This window comes from Elephas maximus, chromosome 26, assembly GCF_024166365.1.
Source record: "Elephas maximus indicus isolate mEleMax1 chromosome 26, mEleMax1 primary haplotype, whole genome shotgun sequence".
NCBI classification, from domain to species: domain Eukaryota; kingdom Metazoa; phylum Chordata; class Mammalia; order Proboscidea; family Elephantidae; genus Elephas; species Elephas maximus.
In genome coordinates, this window is record NC_064844.1 from 20,608,175 (window position 1) to 20,630,080 (window position 21,906).

At 38.5% G+C, this 21,906-nt stretch overlaps 1 protein-coding gene across 3 annotated transcripts in view; it reads right to left on the bottom strand.

The window, feature by feature from the left end:
* Positions 1–21,906, bottom strand: part of EML4 (EMAP like 4) — a 201,343-nt gene that overhangs the window by 104,161 nt on the left and 75,276 nt on the right. For 2 of the 3 annotated variants that reach the window (XM_049870526.1, XM_049870524.1), the window contains exon 2: positions 356–538. In XM_049870526.1, the coding sequence (XP_049726483.1) occupies positions 356–538 (183 nt within the window). Of the gene's footprint in view, positions 1–355; positions 539–19,651; positions 20,220–21,906 lie in introns of those variants that run through there. The other variant, XM_049870525.1, reaches the window with a different exon arrangement.

A 21,906-nucleotide genomic window follows, 5' to 3' on the forward strand; every position in this document is an offset into this window, starting at 1 on the left:
TATGTGAGACACAAAAAGAAGATTCATTTCCTGCCCTCAATAAGTTTATTTTCTAGATGGAAAATACTAAATTCATACAAACGCTGTGGCACAAAAGCATGGAAATGATTAATCAGTGAGATTACACAAAAATTCCCAATTTAAAATAATAAAGAATCAACTTGACAGAATTTCTTAAGAATAAAAAAAAAGGAAATGGAAAACAAACTACAATCATAACCAATCCAAAAGAGAAAATACAGTTTTATATACCCAATTTGATGTCATTGGTAAAATACATTAAGTTTTATATTTTATTACCAAGAAAATGTTGCAAAAAGCAAAACACTTCCAACTTGACCACACATTTAATTACCTTTACTTGGGACCGATTTTTTCACCGAGGCCACATGATCTTCAGAAATTGCAAGCCGCCTCAAAACATCAGCCAAAGCCGCCTTCAGCACAGTGATTTCATCCTCTTGCTGCTGAACTCGTAACTCGAGAGCTGACAGGCGGTCCTGAACATCGGAAGTGCTTGCAGCAGAAATACTATCATCTATTAAAATAAAAAAAGGAATATTTTTAAACTAAACTGCTTGAGAAAGAATCCAATGACAAGTAAGAAAAACTGTACCAGATTAAAAAATTTTAAATATAAGGAAAACTGGGGCGATGGGAGACTCTCTCTCTTTTAGACACATTAATTCTGTAAAGATTTTCATAGCTATTTTAACTAATTTACAATTATAAAAGCTAATATATATGATTAAAATAATGAAAAATTTCTCCAAGGCCAAAGTTTCCCTATTTTTATAGTATCACCTTGATTAGTTTTCTTATCAAAATGTTCCCTCAACAGACGAAGAGCAGATGAAGTTGCTAGTGGGATGGAAGCACAACGATCTCTTATCTCATTATCCAAGGTGACATGAGATAACAGAGTAGCCTTAGATTTTTTATTAGCCCAAGAAGGCAGTCTGTACTGTAGCAAATACCTCCTGTTGCATTTGGATAAATAACACAGAAGAAGTAAAGCAATATATACATAAAATTAGACAGCGACCTATTTGGTTACACACTGTACCACCCTTACAAACACCAGATTTATTTGGTTGGTTCCTGTCTTAGTTATCTAGTGCTGCTATAACAGAAATACCCCAAGTGGATGGCTTTAACCAACAAATTTATTCTCTCACAGTCTAGGAGGCGAGAGGTCCAAATTCAGGGTGCCAACTCCAGGGGAAGGCTTTCTCTCTGTTAGCTCTGAAGGAAGGTCCTTGTCATCAATCTTCCCTTGGTCTAGGAGTTTCTCAGCACATGGACACTGGGTCCAACGGACAAGCTATTCTTCTGGCTCTTGTTTCTTGGCAGTATGAGGTCCCCTATTTCTCTGCTTGCTTCTCTCTTTTGTATCTCAAAAAAGACTGACTTAAGACACAACCTAATCTTGTAGATTGAGTCCTGCCTCATTAACATAACTGCTGTTAACCCTGCCTAATTAACATCATAGAGGAAGGATTTACAACACATAGGAAAATCACAGCAGATGACAAAATGGTGGACAACCACACAATACTAGCAATTATGGCCTAGTCAAGCTGACAGTTATTTTGGGGGGACACAATTCAATCCATGATAGGTAGCATCGGGAATAAGTACATGGGTGAGATTACTATTGTAAGGGATAGTAATATTCTTAGGCTGTATCCTGATAGTATTAGGCATAATAAAACTTAATCTTCTATTGTCTCATACACTTTAAGGCAAAAGAAGGCCTCAGGCTAAAATGTTGATGTACACTGAGTCTGCTCATTTTGGCAATGCAATTGATGGGAACATCGCCCTTAAGATCCTGGTGAAGAGCCAGATGGTAATTAGTGGAAAACCAACACCGTGAGTTTAAAGAGCCTGCCGTGGCCACCATCTAGGAGCCCAGCTAAGTCCGGGTGTTGATCACAGAAGTACTATCTCCAATCTCTGATCAGAAAGAGAGAATGATTTTAGGAGATAATATTGGAGCCATTATTTCCTGTCCTTGAGCACCAAGAATGTGACCCAGCTGGAGCTGGACTCATAAGGACCCACAAAGACTCACAAAACACACTAACTGGGCCTTGAGTTATAAAGACAATAGCTAGGACAATCTCGGAAAACTTTTTTTAGGGAACCTTTCACATAAACAAATCATAAACAGCACAAAAGACCCATATACTTTCCACTCTTATCTTTTTCTATTAGTATTTAGTGAATAGTAAGATTTGTTGGACCAATGAAGACACTCCTGACTGTCGATACTGAAATCTGTTAACCAATGATTAAGACAATTCAAAATGTAGAATCATCTGACTCATGGTGAAGAATACTGAATATACCATGGACTGCCAGAAGAACGAACAAATCTGTCTCGGAAGAAGTAGAGAAAGAATGCTCCTTAGAAGCCAAGTATGGTGAGACTTTGTGTCATGCACTTTGGACATGTTATAAGGAAGTTATCAGTCCTTGGAGAAACACATCATGCTTGGTAAAGGAGAGGGTCAGCCAAAAAGTAGAAGACCCTCAATGAGATGGACTGACACAGTGGCTGCAATTATGGGCTCAAACATAGTGACTGAGAATGGCACACAACTGGGCAGTGTTTCATTCTGTTGTGCACAGAGTAGCTATGAGTTGGACACAACTCCACAACATCTATAACAATATTTTTGTTAATTCAGATCATACATGCCTACAGACCTTCCATGAATATTCATGTACTTACTTCAGTCTTTAGAGGTATTTCAAGGACAATATTTAAGAAGTACCAGTATAGAAGGAGAAGTTGGGTTGTATGTTCAATTTAGACTTCGAATTCTAGCTCCATACTAACTAGGTGTACAATCTTAGCCAAGTTACTTTATCTCTTTGAGCCTCAATTTCTTCATGTTTAAAAAGGATTGCTATAAGGAAGGTGCCTGGGACACGTTTAACATTCAGTAAATGCTTAACACATAACACAAAACACAAAAGGTGTAATTTGAGAGCTCTGGGCACATTTGTTACACAAAAGGCAGATCTGTCCAGCCCTGAAAAGCCTATGGAAAAGATTGGTAAGAACAATTCAGTCTCTCACCTTAGAAGTTTTTTATATTTGAGGTCTATTTCATTACCATGGTGGTCCAGTTGAATTCTAGCTCACCCATGCTTTTTTTTTTAAGTGTGTTAGACTATGGACATTATTATTTTTGACTGCCCAGGATGCATTCTCATTTTCCTTCTCCTGGTAACAGAAGCTCTCTTCTGTGGAATGCCACAGTTTCTTAAAGTTCTATTAGGGCTGTCAGTCTATGATGCCTTATTCTCCCCTCCCCCACACCATATGAGCCATATGAAATGGCCCTTTTTTGTTGGTAGAAAATGGCCGAATGTCTGTAATTTCATATAATTCAATCTAATACTACCACGGGGTGGGTGGCAAGATACAGACTAAGCCAAACGGAGTCCTCTCAAGTTTTCCAGAGAGGGAGGTGACATCCACCTTTTTTTTTAGTTCACCAGCTATGAGGATGTAGGCCTAGGGCTGTCAGTGTGCAGAATTCCAGTTCTAGACCCGACAGTCCTGGAGTTTTTGTAGCTCTCTCTACCTTCAATTCCGAGAGCTACACTAATAGCCCTCCCAACTTATCATGTAACCTAGTAAATTTCCTTTTTGCAAGTCATGACTTATAAGCTGAAGCTCTCAATTAAGTCAGTAAAATATATGGATACACCTTTCTAAATCTTTCTTAACATATGAATTAGATCTTTAAATTACAATCAGAGATAAATATTTATATGACTACCATAAACACAGAACCTGTTTAATTCTGCTGGGAAGGCAGCAGGACCTAGTGCAAAGATTATAAGGCTATAATGCCAAGCTGATACTCACAGGTTTTAATATCAACGTTTTACCCTTGGCAAGTCACTGAACTTTTATGGTCTTTGACTTAAAAAAAAAAAAAAAAAAGACTACAGTTTCCATTCTGGGAAACTCGTAGAGTCACAAAAGGTGGTTCAGCTTGTAAAAATCCTACCACAACCTGCTAGATACTGTGATGGGACACAACAACAATTTGTCAAAGGGCATAACAGGTACAAAGGTAACTACTAACAATGTTCTGAGTTTATACTGTACCATTCATATTTATTAACTCATGCCCCTCCTCACACTACCTATATTTTATATTTGAGGAAACTGCGTGGGAAGTTAACTTGTCCAAGGGCACCAAACTAATCTTGATATTTGAAACTCAAAAACAGGCCTCTTGACTCTCAATTTAAGTGCCCGAACGCTATTTCACACGGCTCTTTCACAACAATCACACGAGGACAGAATAAAATATGTCCTTTCACAAAACCATGGAAACGGTTTAAACAGCTGAGTGATATAATCAGGTTTTATTTAAAAGAAACCATTTTGGTTGCTGTGAATGAATGGATTGGATGAGGGTGAGAGCAGTAACCCACATGGAAAGTGATGGCGGCCCAGGTGAGAATTAAAATATCCACAGGTCTCAAATGGCCCAGTACCACAATATCTCAGATAATTCTATCTCAGTATCATGGATTGAATTGTGTCCCCCCAAAATGTGTGTCAACTTGGCTAGGCCATCATTCCCAGTATTGTGTGGCTGTCCACCATTTTGTTATCTGATATAATTACCTATATGTTGTAAATTCTAATCTCTATGATGTTAATGAGGCAGGACTGGAGGCAGTTATGTTAATGAGGCAGGACTCAATCTATAAAATTTCATTTTGTCTTGAGTCAATCTCTTCTGAGGCATAAAAGAAGCCAGCAGTGAGGAGAGGGACCGCATGCAATCAAGAAAGAAGTGCCAGGAGCAGAGTGCATCCTTTGAATATGGGGTCCCTGCACTGAGAAGCTCCTAGGCCAGGGGAAGATGGATGACAAGGACCTTTTCCCAGAGCTGACAAAGAGAGAAAGCCTTCTCCTAGAGCAGAATGCTCCTTAGAAGCAAGGATGGCGAGACTGCGTCTTACATACTTAGGACATGTTGTCAGGAGGGATCAGTCCCTGGAGAAGGACATCATGCTTGGCAGAGTACAGGGTCAGTGGAAAAGAGGAAGACCCTCAAGGAGGTGGACTGACACAGTGGCGGCAACAATGAGCTCAAGCGTAACGATTGTAAGGATGGCGCAGGACAGGGCAGTGTTTCGTTCTGTTGTGCATAGGGTCACTATGAGTCGGAACCGACTCGACAGCACCTAACAACAACAGAGCAGGCATCCTGAATTTGGACTTCTAGCCTCCTAAACTGTTAGAGAATAAATTTCTTTTGGTTGAAGCCATTCACTTGTGATATTTCTGTGATAACAGCACTAGATAACTAAGACACTCAGTGTAACTATTACCCTAATGCCCTCTCTTTCATACTCAAGTTTCCCTGTTTGGACAATCAGTTACAGGATCACTCTAGCTAAAGCAGTCACAATGGAGATGGAGAGAAGCACAGTAGTTGATGGCTCTGAAATTCTTTAATTCTTTCCTGTCTAAAATCTTGGCTCCTAACCTTTCGAGCGGCATGAATCTCTGAAAACCTCATAAAAGCTCTGGTGGAATAGTGCAGGAGCTCTGGTGTTTGTTACCCTGCCTGGGTCAATCTGTTTGCTACTCATGAGCTCTGTGACTGGTTTCCTCACATGTAATTTCCTGGTGCTAATTAGTACTTATCTCAGGCTTGCTGTGATGATTAGATGAACTAATGCACAGCACTGGCACACAGTGAGGGTTCAGTAAGTTACTATACTGTATACTGATCTTCTTCACTGCACTATTTGTTACTGCCACAAAATTGGAAATGGCCAAAAGTCCATGGGTGGGGTAAAATAAACTACATGTTCACAACACAGAGTACACTATGCAGCAATTAAAAACAATGAATTAGGGACAACAGCAACCTGAAAGGAAGCTCAGGGGCCAGTGAGTTTGTATTAAAGATGGTAAAACCATTTGGAAAAGGTTGTCAATAAAGGTGGTACAGCTTGTAGAATGTAACTCGTGTCACTCAATTGTATATGCAGAAATTGTTCAAGTGGTATGTGTTTTGTTGTGTATATTTTCACACACAAAAAAATGTGAGGTAGATCTATAACCAAAATTTGGAAAGATCTACAGGACAGTAAGTAAATTAAGCAAGTTGTAAAACAATGTGTACTGAATAATTCATTAAAACTCATGCACCCACCAAAACCACACTTCTAAAATATAAAATAAACACAAAAAACATATTCACATATGTACATAAATACATGGTTTTTTGTTTATTTTATATTTATTTATATACGTATATAAATATGTACATAGAAGAAGGTCTAGAAGCACACATCCAACTAGTTGTTGGGTTATTATCTGGCTAGCAGAGTGAGATTAGAAGGCTAAAGTGGGGGTAGGTGCTGTGGATTAATTACTTCTGTGTGTGGCCTTTCTAGCCACAGTCTTGTAACACCCACCGAGGTGACTATGTGACAGCAGAACCATGGCCTACCAATGGGATTGGTCAGTTTGCCTTTAAAGAGAGCCAACTGCAGAGCAGAGAGGAGGAGCCCACCATCAACAAGGAAAGACAGACCAGCAGGAGATACCCAGCAGCAGAGACCGCCAGCAGGAAACAGCGCGGTGGGCTTCCTGGTCCATGGAGAGAGGAAGCAGAGTGCCTCTGGGCAGAGACTAAGGGTCAGGGAGAGGTGTGCCTGCAAGCACGGCTGGGGAGAGGCTATCCTGATGGAAGAACTGTATCCTGAGTGTTCCTGAGCCTGCATTGTAACTGTTACTTCCCTAATAAACTCCATAATCGTGAACATGGTCTTTGAGTTCTGCGTGGCCACTGCAGTAAATTATCAAACCTAGTAGAGAGTGCTATAGGAGGGACAGTCAGTGTCAGAATTAGTAAAGATGGCAGGGAGAGGAGGCATGTCCTCATGGGAATCAGCCTTGGGCTGTTGACCTTTCCCCGTGTGAAGTGACAGGAGGTCAGACACTGCCCTCAGGCCGTTTTTTTCAGTGGGGTAAAGAAATTTTTTACTTTTTAGTCTTTGTATTTCTGTATTATTTGAATTTCACAATGAGAATGTACCATGTGTTACTCACATGCTTTGTTTAAGCTAAAATGAATTGCTTGATTTCTTAAGTTTCCTCCGGAAACACTGTTTCAGTTTTATAAAGGAACATATTAGAGTACGATGCAACTAACTTGACTTTGCATTCATAGATAGAGCTAGAAGAGTGACTTAAGAGTCCCAAAACTTCTACCATTTACTGTTTTAGAAACAAAAAAAAAAAAAAAAAAAAAAAAAAAAAAAACAGGTAAGACCCTGAGAAATCAGGTGAGTTACTCATGGTCACACCACAACTTGGGAACAGAGCTCCCTCCTTAGGTAACTTTATATAACTCACTGCTCTTGCTCTTTCTAGTTTGAAATCTTCTCTCAGTATTTTTTTCTGTCTCTGATACATGACATTATCATTCACAATAAAATTCTTAGGACTACATCTGTTTAGTAAATAGAATATATCTATTTTCTGGGGGCTTTTTTACTCTTCTCTTCATCCAAGTCTATTAGTTCCTTTTACTTGTAACAGAGTATCTCTCCCCGCCTGCCCCGCTTTTTTTTTTGGGGGGGGGGCTCTCTCAAAATAAGTCTCTAGTCTTCATGGGTAAAATATGAACCACAAATGAACTCTCAAGGGTTCTTAAACTCATGGGGGGGAGAGGGAGGCCTATAAATCTCTTATCCATCAGTCTAAATTTATTTATTGGCATAAAGAAGTCTCCTTTATTAGAGGTGCAAATTCATATGTGACTAGCAAAATTAATATCCAATAGTTTTAAAAATAAAAGGATGTTGTTGTTAGGTGCCATCAAGTTGGTTCTGACTAATAGCGACCCTATGTACTACAGAAACAGTGCCCAGTCCTGTGCCATCCTCACTATCGTTGCTATGTTTGAGTCCACTGTTGTAGCCACTGTGCCAATCCATCTCGTTAAGGGTCTTCCTCTTTTGTGCTGATCTGCTTTACCAAGCCTGATGCCCTTCTCCAGGGACTGGTCCTTCCTGATAACATGTCCAAAGTACATGAGACAATCTAAGGAGCACTCTAGCTGTACTTCTTCCAAGACAGATCTGTTTGTTCTTCTGGCAGCCCTTGATATATTCAGTAATCTTTGCCAATATAATGATAGCTATTCATAATGCTTTTATCACACTGAATCATAGTCTTCTGAATTGTCAAGAAATACACTACCTTTGCAGAAACAAATATATCGCCTTGTGTTATAAATATCTAAGAGTTGGATTGCCAGCTTCACACCACAGGAGATAATGCCTACACATTTAAGCACCTTTTGAATAAGAATTTTATGTAAATTTTCCTAAAATGGAATACTTACTTCATTGTCTTCTTAGCAGGGACATACATTATAATGTAACCACTTCTTCACTGAGAATATTAATGATTATGCTGCAAGCACTGTGATAAAACAATGCCTTTGGAGGCTATCATATTCCTAATTAAGTAAGTGAGAGTACTACATTTTCAAGTATCTATTCCTTCTTCACAGCTTTTCTGTTTCCCTGTTTGCAGTTAGGATTAACTGTGCCGGTCTATAACAAGACTCCTCCCTTCTAAGCTAATTTCTTACATTATGAGAAACTGGATAATGAAGCTTATTAGAACTGTTTATAAGAAGAGAAAATAGCTTTGAAATGAGAACCTTTTCTATTAAAAAGATACACTGTGGTTGTTATTGTTAGGTGCCGTTGAGTCGGTTCCAACTCATAGTGACCCTATGCACAACAGAACAAAACACTCTCCAGTCCTGTGCCACATTCACAATAGTTGTTATGCCTGAGCCCACTGATGCAGCCACTATGTCAATCCATCTTGTTGAGGGTTTTCCACTTTTTCGCTGACCGGCTACTCTACCAAGCATGATGTCCTTCTCCAGGAACTCAACCCTTCTGATAACATGCCCAAAGTATGTAAGAAGAAGTCTCACCATCCTTCCTTCTAAGGAGCATTCTGGCTGTACTTCTTTCAAGACAAATTGTTTTTCTGGCAGCCCATGGTATATTCAATATTCTCTGGCAACACCATAATTCAAAGGTGGCAATTCTTCTTTGGTCTTCCTTATTCACTGTCCAGCTTTCACATGCATATGTCCATTTTTTGCATGCATATACATGGGTATATATACATATGTATTTATGTATATAGGTACATATATATTTACATATACGTGTGCATACGTATATCTGAACTGTATAACAAAGGGAATTTTAAAACTAGAAAAAGGTACAAGAAAAAAATCAAAATTAGTACCCATTCTGTGGTAGGCAGGCACTCTAACAGACACTTACTATGCAATTTTATTTATGGCTCTCAATGATCCCATGAAGTGGGAGTACCACTGTTTTAAAAATAAGTACACTGAAGCCTTGAGAAATAATTGCCTAAGATCACGCAGCTCATAATCTGGAGAGTTGAGATCTGACTCAAGTTTGTCAGATCTAAAACACAGCTCTTTTCCATGCCAGATGGCACATGACATTAGGAAGTGTACAAAGACATTCAGAGCTAAATTTAAGGCTCATTTTCCCATGGCAGAATAACATTAGAACCAAGATCTCCTGATTTCCAATGCAGCTGTCTCATATCTTTATTTTTACTGTTAAAAGAGCTTCGTTGCTTACGTTTTGGTCCTCAGGTAGTTTCCAGATAGTCAGGGTTGCTGTGTAACGGCCTTTAGGATAAATGAGGGGTTAAAATATACATGGTAAGGTTTCTGGTTCCGATTAAGATGGCATGGGCACCGTCACCCTGTCTCTTCCACTAATTACAACTAAAAACTCTGAGCAGAAAACATAAAACAACTATCTGAAGCCTCTGAAAAGAGTAAATATTAGCAGGTGGGCTGAAAAGGAAAAGCAAACTTTGAAGAACAACCCATATAGCAATAAGTTCCTTGGTTTTTTATTCTCCTTGTACTGCCTAAGTTAAACTCCAGAGCAGCTTGAATCCCAAGACTGTGTACAGAAAAAACTTCAAATAAAATCCTTTTTATGATCAGAAGACTAAGAAGAGGGGAGAGTGTTGCAGGACTGTCTTAGGCTGGGTTCTATAGATAAGCAAAATTAGTAAAGCATATATACACACACACGTATATACATACATATATACATACTGACATAACACACACACATACACAGAGAGAGATTCATCTCAAGAAAATGGCTCACATGGTTGTGGAGGATGCCAAGTCCCAAAGTCTGCGGGTCAGGCGTCAGCTGGAGGCTTCTCCTGACTCACATGGTTGCAGGGGCTAACAAACCCAGAACTGGCAGGTCAGACAGTAGGGTCTAGGCTACAGCTGCAAGGAAAAGTTCCTTACAACTGATTGGCTAATCACATCAGATCACACCATGGAAGTGATTATATTACTTATGGGACATCACAAAATGGAGAGTAATTACATCGGATCACAAAAATGGGAGATAATTACACAGTACCGAGAATCATGGCCTAGCCAAGTTGACATATAACATTAGCCATCAGAAGAATGAAGCTCTCTGGACCTTAAATCAGGTCACCCCAGTTACTAAGTTGCAACACCACAGAGGTAGTGGTACCGGGAGCAGGTTGGCAGCCCCGCATTCTCTTTTCTCTTACCACTTCACCCTGAGGCGAACTGAGTTACAGGAAGTGCATAACAATGCAGCGAGGGTAAAGCCCTGTATTTCTAGCAAGAGTACATGGAAACTGGGTTTGTTATCAGAGAGTGTGGGGGAGATCATGGGGAGGAGAAAAGTAGCAAAAGGGAGACTGTAAATCTGTGCATAAAGTCCTAGGTTCATCCATCAAACTGTCTATGCATGGAAACGATCAGGATCAACACAGCAAGATGTTGAGAACTGAAATGGTGTAGGCTACTGCTCAGGTCCCAGACTAGTCCTTGGGTGGTACCCCCACAAGGCAGATAAGAATAGCCCAGTAAAAGCTTCGGAAATTAACATAGGAACCACAGAGCACAGGTCAGGACTACGGTCTGAATTTAGCCAAGTTGACTGCCTGATAAAACAAAAACATCATCAACATTCTCCAGAAGATTCTAAAAGAATCCAGAGTCTCATAATGTTCAAAATGCCCAATATACAATGCATTTATTGACATTCAAAGAATCAGGTAAATCTAAACACTCAAAGGAAAAGATAATCAACAAATACCAACCATGAACTGACACAAATATTGGAATTATCGGACAAGGGAGAAGAGACAGCTATGAAAACCATGCTCCATAAAGCATGGGGCAAACATTCTTGAAATGAATAGAAAGTTCTCAACAAAGAAATAAAAATTATAAGAAAAAGTCAAATGAAACTTTCAGAATTGAAAAATAACAGAAGTAAAAAAATCTACTGGAGGGGCTCAACAGCAGAATGGAGATGACAGAGAAAAGAGTCAGTGAATTTGAACAGAACAATAGAAATTACCCAATCTGAACAACAAAGAGAGGGAGAAGAAAATTAAGGAAAAAAACAAAAAAAAACAAAGCATCAGGGACCTAAAAATTTGTATCACTGGAATCCCAAAAGAAGAGGAAAAAATATTATATCAAAAAATAAAATATATAAAGAAACAGAGGCTGGACATACCAAATTAAGTTAAATTTAAATTTACAAATTCATTGTCTTTTACATCAAGCATATATTCAAGCTTTGACACACAAAAATAAAATCCAAATAGATTTAAGAATTAAACACAAAATTATAAAACTTTCAGGAAAAAAATAAAGGGTATCTTCATATTCTGAAAATAGGAAAGATGTTCCTAAACAAGACACAAGAAGCACTATCCATAAAAGTAAAGACTGATATATTCAACTAAATTAGAACATATGTTCACTAAAACACATAATAAAAAGAAAAAGCAATCTACAAACAGGGGAAAAAAGATAGCTGTAACACATACAAATAATAAAGGATTAGTTAGTATCTGGGATAAAGAACTCCTGTAAGCCAAAAAGAAAAACAACCCTGTAGAAAAAAGGGCAAAAGCCTTGATTAAATACCTCATAAAAAGGAAATATAATGGCCAAAGAACATGAGATGAGGTTCAAGCTCCTCATTAATAACCTGGGAAAGGAAAATTAAAACCACATGAAATACTATTTTAAGCTCACCAGATCTGCAAAAAAATTTAAAGTCTAACGGTACCAAGTTATCCCAAGGACATGGAGTAACTTGAGCTCTTACACACCTGATGGTACCGGATGCCCTCGAGTTAGTTCCGACTCAGACCTTCATAGCAACCCTGTAAGACAGAGAACTGCCCCATAGGGTTTCCAAGAAGTGCCTAGTAGACTGGAATTGCTGACCTTTTGGTTAGCAGCCATAGCTCTTACACGTGGCTGCGAAGCAGAGTTTCCTAACCTCTGATCTAGAGAAACTCTTGCACACACATGCCAAGAAACATGCTTAAGAATTTTCACGGCAGTATAGTTCATAATACTCGTCTGTTCGTTGGTCACACTGTGGTGGCTTGTGTGTTTCCGTGATGCTGGAAGCTATGCCACTGGTATTTCAAACACCAGCAGGGTCACCCATGGTGGACAGGTTTCAGCGGACATTCCAGATTAAAATAGTAGAGTCAACCTTAACGATGGGGATGAAGTCAAGCTTTCAAGACATTCATCTGGTGATGCGGCAGGACTCAAAATGAAAAGAAACAGCCACACACACACAAACCCAGAAGGTGGAAGGTACGAAGTATGAATGTAGGAAAATTGGAAGTTATCAAAAATGAAATGGAACACAAAAAGATTGATATTCTAGGCATCAAAAAAATCTGTTGCTGTCATAGCGACCTTATAGGTCAGAGTAGGGTTTCTAAGGAGTGGCTGGTGGATTCGAACTGCCGACCTTTCAGTCAGCAGCTGAGCTCTTAACTGCTGTGCTACCAGGGCTCTATCCTAGGCATTAGTAAGATGCAATAGATTGATACTGGCCATTTTGAATTCAACAATCATAAGGTCTACTATGATGGAAATGACAAATAGAAAGGAATGTCGTCATATTCACTGTCAAAAAGAACACTTCAAAATCCATCCGGAAGTACAATTCTGTCAGTGACAGAATAATTTCCATACACCTACGAGAAAGACCAATTAATATGACTATTATTCAAATTTATGCATCAACCACCAATGCCAAAGCTTAAGAAAACTGAAGATTTTTACCAACTTCTGTAGTCTGAAATTGGTCAAACAAGCAATCAAGGTGCACTGATGATTACTGGTGATTGCTGGAAACAAAGAAGGATGGGTAGTTGGAAAATACAGCCTTGGTGAAAGAAACGATGCCAGAGATTGCACGACAGAATTCTGTAAGACCAAAGACTTCTTCATTGCAAATACCTTCTCTCAACAACATAAACTGTGACTATACACGTGGACCTCGCCGCATAGAATACACAGGAATCAAATAGACTACATCTGTGCAAGGAAACGATAGAAAAGCTCAATATCATCAAACAGAAAGTCAGGCGCTGACGGTGGAACAGACCTTCAATTGTTCATATGCAAGTTCAAGCTGAAGCTGAAGAAAGGTAAAACAAGTCCATGACAGTGAAAGTACAATGTTGAGTATATCCCACCTGAATTTAGAGACCATTTCAAGAATAGATTTGGAACACTGAACACTAATGACCGAAGACCAGACAATTTGTGGGATAACATCAAGGATACCATACATGAAGAAAGCAAAAGGTCGTTAAGAAAAAAAAAAACAGAAAAGAAAGAAAAAAAACAAAATGGTTGTTAGAAGAGAGTCTGAAACTTCCTCTTGAACACAGGGTACCTAAAGTGAAAGGAAGAAATGATGAAGTAAAAGAGCTGAACAGAAGATTTCAAAAGGCAATACAAGAAGACTAAAGTATTATAATAAAATATACAAAGACCTGGGGTGAGAAAACCAAAAGTGAAGAACATGCTCAGCATTTCTCAAGCTGAAAGAATGAAGAAAAAATTCAAGCCTTGAGCTTCAATAGTAAAGGACTCTATGGTCAAAATGCTGAATGACACAGGAACCATCAAAAGAAGATGGAAGGAATACAAAGAGAGTCACTGTACTAAAAAGAACTGGTCAACATTCAACCATTTCAGGAGGCATCATATGATCAAGAACCAGTGGTACTTAAGGAAGAAGTCCAAGTGGCACTGAAAGTGTTGGCAAAAAACAAGGCTCCAGAAGTGACGGAATACCAGTTGAGATGTTTCAACAAACAGATGCAATGCTGGAAACATTCACCCCTCTATGGCAAGTAATTTGGAAGACAGCCACCTGGGCACTCAACTGGAACAGATCCATATTTATTTCCATTCCAAAGAAAGGCGAACCAATGAAATGCAGAAATTATCAAACAATACCATTAATAACACACACAAATGAAATTTTGCTGAAGATAATCCAAAAACGTTTGCAGCAATATATCAAAAGAGAACTGCCAGAAATTCAAGTCGAATTCAGGAGAGGATGTGGAATGAGGGATATCAGTGCTGATGTCAGATGGATCTTGGCTGAAAGCAGAGAACACCAGAATGATGTTTACCTGTGTTTTACTGACTACAAAAAGGCATTAGACTGTGTGGATTATGACAAATTTTGGATAACACTGCAAATTAGAATTCCAGAACATTTAACTGTGCTCATGAGGAACGAGTACATAAACCAAGAGGCAGTTGTTCCAACAAAACAAAGGGATACTGCATGGTTTAAAATTAGGAAAGGTGTGCCTCAGGGCTGTATCCTTTCACCATACTTATTCAATCTGTATGCTGAGGAAATAATCCAAGAAGATGGACTATATGAAGAACGTGGCATCAGGATTGGAGAAAGATTCATTAATAACCTGCAATGTGTAGATGACACAACCTTGCTTGCTGTAAGTGAAGAGGACTTGAAGTACTTACTGAGGAAGATCAAAGACTACAACCTTCAGTATGTAAAGAAAACCAAAATCCTCACAACTGGACCAATAAGCAATATCATGATAAACGGAGAAAAGATTTTACTTGGCTCCACAATCAATGCCTATGGGAAGCAGCAGTGAAGAAATCAAACAATGTACTGCATTGGACAAATCGGCTGCAAAAGACCTCATTCAAGTGTTTAAAAAGCAAAGATGTCGCTCTGAGGACTAAGGTGTGCCTGGCCCAAACCCCGGTATTTTCAACTGCCTCCTATGCATGCAAAAGCTGGACAATGAATGAGGAAGACTGAAGAAAAATGGATGCCTCTGAATTACAGTGTTGGCGAAGAATACTGAATATACCATGGACTACCAGAAGAATGAACAAATCTGTCTGGGAAGAAGTACAGCCAGAGTGCTCCCTAGAGGCAAGGAAGTCAAGACTTCATCTCACATATTCCAGACAAGTTATCAGGAGGGACGAGTCTCTGGAGAAAGTCATCTTGCTTGGAAACGTGGTGTGTCGGCCAAAAAGAAGACCCTCTGAGAAAATGGACTGACACAGTGGTTGCAACGAGGGGCTCAAGCATAACAATGATTGTGAGGATGGTGCAGTGCCGGGGCAGTGTTTCGTTCTGCTATACAAAGGGTCACTATGAGTTTGTACCAACTCGAAAGCATCTAACAAAAACAACATAGCTCATAACAGAAAGAAAATAGAAAAACCTAAATGTCCATCAACTCTACCAGAAAAATAAACTGTGACATAAACATCCACCACAGTACTACAGAGTGGTAAAAATAAACTACGCCTACAGGCATATAATGTGTGACTTTTAGCACCATAATGATCAGTGTAAAAAAGCAAGTCGGATGAACTTTTTATTTACAAAAGTTTTAAAAAGCATACGATGTAAACAATATATTGTTTAAAATAAAACTATAAAGGAATGATGTACATGAATTTCTGACTGTAGTTATTTCTGAGTCTAGGGCAGAAAACAGGATAGGATAGGGAGGAGTACACAGACAACGTGCACAGATAATTTTTATGTAATTAAAACATATTTTCAGGGGAAGGAAAGAAGAATGATTTTTCTCTCCTGCAAAAGTAGATGGGGGATGAAGACAACTAGACTACAAAAGTAGTTTACTCACTTCCGTTCTTAGAGAACAGTGAAATCATTTTTGCAAATTCAACCCAAAAACAGATAAAAATGAAGTTGTTACAATAAAGAACAGTGATTAATCTGCAAAGCATCTCATAACATGGATGAATCTGGACAGCATTATGCTGAATGAAATAAGTCAATCACAGAAGGACAAATACCGTATGAGACGACTAACATAAAAACTCATGAAAAGGTTTACACACAAAAAGGAATAATCTTTGATGGTTACGAGGAAGGGGAGGGGTAGGGATGGAAAAACAGTACACAACAGGTAAGTGGTAACTTTGGTGAAGGGTAAGACAGTACACAATACTGGGAAAGTCAGCACAACCTGTCCAAGGCAAGGTCATGGAAGCTTCATAGATACATCCAAACTCCCTAAGGGACCAAAATTACTGGGTTGAGGGTTATGGGGACCATGGTCTCGGGGAACACCTAGCTCAATTGGCATAACAGTTTATAAAGAAAATGTTCTACATTCTACTTTGGTGAGTAGCGTCTAGGGTCTTAAAAGTTTGTGAGCAGCCATCTAAGATTCTCCACTGCTCTCAATCCACCAGGGGCAATGGAGAATGAAGAAAACCTAAGCACAAGAGGATGATTAGTCCAAAGGAGGAATGGACCACAACTAACACAGCCTCCACCAGACTGAGTCCAGCACAACTAGATGGTGCCCAGCTACCACCACTGGCTGCTCTGACAGGGATCACAATAGAGGGTCCTGGACAGAGCTGGAGAAAAATAGAGGACAAAATTCTAACTTGCAAGAAAAGACCAGACTTACTGGCCTGACAGAGACTGGAGAAACCCCAAGAGCATGGTCCCCAGACACCCTTTTAGCTCAGTAATGAAGTTACTCCTGAGGTTCACCCTTCAGCCAAAGATTAGGGGGAAAAAAAAAAAACCAAACCCACTGACATCGAGTCGATTTCGACTCAGCGACCCTATAGGATAGAGCAGAATTGCCTGATAGAGTTTCCAAGGAGTGCTTGGAGGATCTGAGCTGCCGACCTCTTGGTTAGTAGCCGCAGCACTTAACCACTATGCCACCAGGGTTTCCCCAAATACCAGACAGGCCCATAAAACAAAACAAGACTAAATGGGCACACCAGCCCAGGGGCAAGGACTAGAAGGCAGCAGGCAACAGGAAAGCGGGTAATACGGAATCCAAGGTTGAGAAGGGAGAGCGCTGACGTGTCGTGGGGTTGTTAACCAATGTCACAAAACAGTGTAATTATTCAATGAGAAGCTGGTTTGTTCCGTAAACCTTCATCTAAAGTACAATAATAAAAAATAACATAAAATAAAAATGAAGTTGTGTACTTTCCAAGAACCCTGGGACTTTGAGAAGAGGGCTAATGGTATGACATTAAGGTAGTTGTTACCTATGAATCTTTTGGGGGGGTGGGGGACTCCTTCATTTAAAAGAGTTAGTACATGATATAAGATACAATTACCTTCCAAAGAACAAATATTAAAAAAAAATTAAAACCGGTCTCTTATCACCCCAAAGCACACGTATTGAGACACCTGGGCAGGTCTTACTGGGTAGAATGGTAATGCAGAAGAGGAATAAGAAGAACGAATAAGGACAAAGAACCATGAGAAACCAGTAACAATACCCTGCATTGTTTATAGCTTTTTGTTGCTGTTCTTTTTTAAAGGCCAGTGGCCTAAAAGAGTATCACTAGGGAACTGACTAAATAAATGGCTGTACTACAGAAAACCACGTAGCTCTTTAAAAAGATGGTATATATTTGTAATCACAAACAAGACAGTTTAGTAAGAGTAATGTCATGCTATGGAGAGGAAAAAAGAAAACAATGTACAAGGAAACATTTATAGTGTAGAACTAAACATCCACAGGTATGCATACACACAGAGATACAGAGATTGGAGGTACGTCTCTGGGAAGCAGGATTTCAGTAGATTTTTGCTTACTTAATTCTTTTGTTTTATTTGAATCTTCCACCAAAACAATCTTTATAAACAAAATGTAAATATTTTCACAGTAAAAAAGCAAAGCTAATTCAGGGTATGGTGAAAACCTATTTAGTAATGTACCTAAATTTTCAGTATAAATTTGGTTAATTTGTATATTTTATGTATAGTGAATTAAAGTAATTCTGTAGAAGTGTAAATATGCTGTTTAAAAGGAATATTCCCAGAGAATGAGATGGAAAAACCAACACAATACATTCAAAGGAAGAGCCAGCCTTTCAACATCAGTCTTTACAAACCAAAACTACAACTGATTTGTCATGTTAGTGAATTCACATCAGAAAGCATTCGGTAACAAATTATTTTTATCAATTTTTTCCAAACTGAAATTGGTGTCTTCAAATATTGTTGCACAAAGAGAAAGACTGAAGTCCATGCATTATGTATTCTGCAACAGATAGTATTTATTTTCTGAAATAAACCATAAGAAAGTATATTCATAAAAACAGGGTAGCTCATACGGAGATAATATATAGGAATTAATGTTTCCTATTTATCTTTTTTTTATCTTTAATATTCTATTTTTGAAAGTAAGAATTTTCTCTCAAAGAGGTTTTAAATAAATAAGATATTTTAATTGTTAAAAGCTTGGCAATTTTATTTCTTTAGTAAATGGCAATATTAAATACCTCCAGTTAGCAAGATGATTATATGAGGATAAGACTACTTAGTTTCTGGCTGCAATAACACAAGTAACATTCTTGGCTTGTTTTCTTTTCTTTTTTAACTAAGTCTGTTTTTTTTTCCTTGTAAGATATTCTAACTAAAAATTCATCTACTGATATAAATCATAAGAGAAACTGTGCTAAATAAAAGAAAATGAAAAACTTTTTTGTTACTGTACTCTGAGCATAATGGTTAGTCCCACAGAAGGACTTTACTTCCCTCTACCACCAAGAGTCATTCATAATTAAAGTGGTCTTTTTTCAAAATCTTACTTAACATAGATTAAAAACAGATAATCAGGTAATTTTGTTTTTGATAAAGTGTTTTGGTTAGACGTCAGAGAAGCAAAAGTCAGGCTTGATTACATAATTTCTAATTTACTATTATTTAAGAAAGGCACTTTTTCGTTAATTTTCATTAAAAGCTGCTGTTTTAATTTTTTTTTCCCTCAATTTATTTACTACAGGAAGAATAACATATGTCATACACATGGTCTCCTTTTTTGGAGGGGAGAGGGGCAACTGAGCAGAGTCCACACTGCCCTCACAATGGAAATGCATTTGTTTGTAAAGTAGGTATAGTCCAAGTATTTTTTTTAAATATGTGGGCAAATATTTATGCCATTATTGACACACATGTTTAAACGGACAAGCAAGAGAGAAAGAGAGGAAGGAGGGAGGGAGGGAGGGAGGGAGAAAGGAAGGAAGGAAGAAGCAAAAGCAAGCAAGGGATTTAGATTCCTTTTCAAATCCTCAGACTTCTTTTGTCACACTCACTCACGTTTGTGAGCCAGGTCTGCGTTCCCAGGAAAGGAGAGGTTCCTTACCCATGCATAAGTTTCCTAAATGCAGAGGAACCACAAACCAGGCAAGCTGTCTTCCATTCTCGCCACCTACGTTACAAACAAAATAAGCCAGTTCTGTCTGCGTTTCCTGTTGCCTTCCCAGATAGTTCCAGAGCAAATCCCAACTCTCTAAATCTCACGACATACTTTACATTCTGAGGAAATCCTCCCAGTCCAGATGGCCTACAACAAAGCACTTCTATGTTGGCACAAATAAAAACTTCTTAAGATAGCTCTTCTCCAGCCCCTTTGCTCTCTCAACTAAAGAAAAGCTTCTTTTTATTTATAAAAGGAGACAAAGATACTGAAGGAAAGACAGCAAATAGAGCACACGCAACGAAAAAGAGGGTAGGATACAGACAAAAAACTTGGGCAGCTTTGGGGCGTGGCTCAGCTCCAGCCTGCAGAAACACATGAATTAACACACCACGGGAATATTCCCTACAATTATTTGGTTGTCCTGGGCACTACCATTCGGCTCTTCTTTTATTAAAAGTAAGAGAGAGTTGCTTCAGATGTAAAACCTAATTTTTGCATTCTGAAACTAAAACACAAAATGTACTAACCAGTTTCTACAAACAACCGTTTCAAGCCCACAAAGTGAGTATTTTTCCTAGGAGGAAATAAAATAAACAATGGGTATACAAAGTGACAAGTCAGTCATGTTTCCGTTTCTCTTTGCTTTTGTTTAAAATAAGGTGAAATCCACACAGAATGAACACTTTTCATTGATTTTTAAAATCTAAATGTTAAGGCTATGGCTGATTTATTATAACCATCTCACTGAATAAGATAATAAACATAACAATGAGAGTAGTCATTTTTCTAAATTCACTAGTTTTCTAGATTACTTAAAACATATAACTACACTAATAATAAGTAACCCATAATAATAAACAATTTACAACTGGTCAGATATTCCAGTTTTAAATCACCCATGCTTACAATAATATCAATCTGCTTTGTTTAAGGGAATTCGAATTACAAATGTCTTTAGTCTACCTTACAAAACCATGTAAAAAGCAGGTCAAAGTTAATGACTGCAATATATATTCATTCTTTTGATAACCACTTCTAAAGCTAAATAAAGAATAAATTCACGAAAATAAGTGTCAAAACAAAGCTATCAGTGGTTTGTCACTTCAATTTGTTGCCTTTAAATAAGCCTTAGGCAAATTTAAATCACCCCAAACAAACAAAATGACTGCTATAAACACATACACACAAACACATGTACCAACAAAATACTGTGGCATGGATGAAAACGAAACCAGACTGAACATGGAGACCAGACTTGTGCTGCAAAGACTAAGATAAGGATCAATTATTAGCAAAGCTGGTAAAAGAGGAATGAAAATGATGCAGATTAATATTTGCCAAAAGTCTTTAAAAGAGTTTACACAGGTGAGGCTGGAGAAAATACTTCTCTTTTGTTTAATATCTGTACATCTTTTGATTAATACCTGGCGTATTCATCAAAGTACAGGGATTTACTTGAAAGGTTATGAGGGGTTAAGTGGGCTGGGAAGTGTGCAAATGTGTTTGAAACAAAAGATGTTTGGGAGAGATGTAGTAGAATAGGAGTAGACAGGGCAGGAAACGTAATGACACAAAAGAAATGTGGTATGCCAGACAAAGACTAGTAAGGGCTTCAAATCCTGCTAGTAGTTGGTGAAAGGCTCTGAAGTAGATCGTACGTCTATAATTCATGTTTCAACTACTCTTCCTTACCAGAAACGTAGCCCAATTAAATCACTGCTCACAGCCTCCTATGGTTAGAAAGGCTGTCAAGAAGTTCGATAACCAGGTGCTTTCTAAGTTGTTGTTATTGAGTGCCATCAAGTTGATTCTGACTCAGAGCGACCTTACAGGACAGAGTAGAAGTGCCCCACAGGGTTTCCAGGGCTGTAATCGTTACAGGAGCAGACTGCCACATCTTTCTCCCACGGAATGGCTGGTGGGTTCAAACTGCCGACCTCTCCGTTAGTAGCTGAGCACTTGTCCACTACGCCACTAGGGCTCAAAAAGACAGCACTTACACATCGTACAATTCTGGCTTCTTTTTTATCACCTCTCAATTGTAGATCACTACAGATTTATAGGCTATACACCCTGGGCATTCCTTTCTTCTCAAATCAAAATCTGATTTCAGGGCAGAAAGCCTGTGGTTCCTATTCTCAGCTTAGTTTTTACGCTCAAGCATTACCTTCTCTCTTTACCATCACAGTCAAGTAGCT